General features: G+C 41.0%; 1 protein-coding gene across 1 annotated transcript; it reads left to right on the forward strand.

Moving 5' to 3' along the window:
• Window positions 1–249: 249 nt before the first annotated feature.
• Window positions 250–1,348, forward strand: LOC129778291 (uncharacterized). The gene is made up of 2 exons (XM_055785099.1): window positions 250–376; window positions 441–1,348. The coding sequence occupies exon 2, from the start codon at window positions 457–459 to the stop codon at window positions 1,117–1,119; it is 663 nt and encodes a 220-aa protein (XP_055641074.1). The 5' UTR covers window positions 250–376; window positions 441–456; the 3' UTR covers window positions 1,120–1,348.
• The last annotated feature ends 1,154 nt before the right edge of the window (window positions 1,349–2,502 follow it).

Consider the following 2,502-nt stretch of genomic DNA (forward strand, 5'->3'; position numbering starts at 1 on the left):
CCATAAGTGGACAGCAAGGGGAGGGGTTCAGAAAATGTCCATGCTTGACCACGGAGGGGGAGGAAGGTGTCTGAAATCGTACTTTTCTGTTCACGTGGTATGTAGACAGTCCCTAATATGACACTGTGGTGTGTCTCGATATGTCGAATTAGAGGTGACTTACCGTACAATTTTTTTTCGGGGAGTGTAGGTTCGGAGTGTGTCGGAGTGGCAAAATCGTAGTTCGTCGGAGTGAATTAAGGAGCCGGCCCTGCAATCTATACTGAATGACAGAAGATACATCCTGTATGATTTTCCGGATTTTCCACTCCAACTGATTCGTTCTATGGAAATATTATCCTAACTCAAGTTTATTGAATCCTACTAAATTTTATCGGTAATTGTTTTTCATGTTATTTTTATATTTTCCACCAGAACCCATAAATACGTATAATTATTAGGTGAATATCTGTCGCAATGTCGAGAAACACAGGAGATCATCGCAAGGTGGAAAGGATTCTACAATGGACTGTTGTTCAAGGATGGCCTTACGTGCTTATAAAATGGAAAGACTGCGATGACTCGGAGAATTCATGGGTGCCAGCGGAGAGAGTAACCGGTTCTATGAATTACTTCCAGACAAGCAGCACCGCGAGTAGGAGGAAGCGGACAACAGAGAAAAAGCGATCAGGAATTGTTGAGAAAGTAGAAGACACTCATGAACATTTGTCAGCCAATCCGGGAACTAGTTATCGGATGAATGACCGCTTGGTTTTAGATGGGCTTGAGGAGGCGATGGCAAACGAACAAAAAAGTGACGATGATGAGAGAAATACTGACACTGTTGAGGAAAGTACCGACACCGGAAGTGAAATGGAAGAAGCATGTGCAATTGTACCTTTTAATCCGTATACGACACAGCGGGAAAATGAAGGCTTCGCATTACATGGGTTCCAAAAAGGCTACAGAGCAAAGAGGATAGAACGCCTCGTGGAGGAAAATGGCGACATTTATCTCCTGATTAAATGGAAGGGTATAGAAGCACCGGAATGGGTGTCATCGGCAATTGCCCGATGGCACATTACTGATATGTTGATAGATTATTACGAACAGCTTATTATGTGGCGTGGTAAGGTATAGGAATAGAGTGTATATTTGACGTCTAATTCATAAGATACTAACTCAAATGCTGACGAAAAATGAAGTTTTTTTATACAACGACGTTCAAAACCGGTCAAATTAATGATAATGTTGACAACAAAATTTCACTATCCAATAACCAGTTAATATAGATTGCACATTCATTTATTCTACAGCTCTATGCCAAAGTGCAATTACAAATCCATTCAAGTTTCATTTATAGCGAATTCGTTTTTAAAACTGAGTCAGTGCCAAACTGACTGTAATAAAAAAAAATGTTTTCAGTTTCACGAATGCGGTGGTTTGTTGGTGTACGTTATATAGTCTGATTTGTTTATATTTGCGACGACAAATGTACAGTGTTGCCGTCTGGTGGCGATATTAGTGCTTGGGAGGTAAATTATTCTCTATCAGATCAGAAGGGCCAAGTGCAGTGCAAAAATTTAAAAGTTTTTACTTCATATTGTATGATTACCTAGCACATGTAAATTTTTCGTTCATAATTTTGATTTTGAAAGCAGGTTTATTCCACCTGAATATCCATCATTATTTTCGCCTCCCAATGAAAGCCCACGTAGCTTAATGCCGTCTACTCGAATACACTCTTCAAAATCAGAATGCGAATTGGATTACGAATCCAATAATACAAAAGCAAGAGCAGCAGGTTTTCCATTTTCATAGTCTTTATTTTTAGATTTTCCAAAACAATACTCGGAACTTGACAGTTCAGTATAGTTGGATTGGTGAACTCGAGTGCCAACCCGTGAACGTCTCAGTGCGAAACTAACAGGTTTCGGGGCGAACCTAGTGCGACACTAGGTTGAAACTGAATGAATAAAAAAACGGTTTGACAGCAGTTAGTGCGGCACTGGGGTTGAAACTGAACAAAAACGAATTCGCTATTAGCGAATCATCGTTGACAAAAAAAAACGTTAGTCGTGCCTAGTAGTAAGTGAGAGGATACACGCTACTGTAGGTGGTTGCTGGCGCTGCATATGCTCCCGAATACAAGCTGCTACCATAAACCGCCGAGTACGGGAAAGCTGCGCTGCTGTAGGGATATCCGATTGCACCACCATTATATGTGGTCGCTGGTAAGCCGTACAGGTACTGTGGAGCGGAGTTGCAGGCCGCAATTAAAGCCACGATAACAATTATGAGCTGTGGGAGAGTAGATAGAAGCGATTAATACATTGCACATTTTCGTTGAATTAACATTTGACTCACCAGTTTGAACATTTTGCAGTTACTGTTCCTTAAGAAAAAACGTTGTTTTGGTTAGAGTTCATCGGTGACTGAGTAGCACGGAGGCGAGGCCTTCGTTTTATACTTGAATAGCTCTTCTCATTGACTATTCTAAGCGTGTTACGGGAGCTGGTTATG

This window comes from Toxorhynchites rutilus, chromosome 3 (genome assembly GCF_029784135.1).
Source record: "Toxorhynchites rutilus septentrionalis strain SRP chromosome 3, ASM2978413v1, whole genome shotgun sequence".
NCBI lineage: Eukaryota > Metazoa > Arthropoda > Insecta > Diptera > Culicidae > Toxorhynchites > Toxorhynchites rutilus.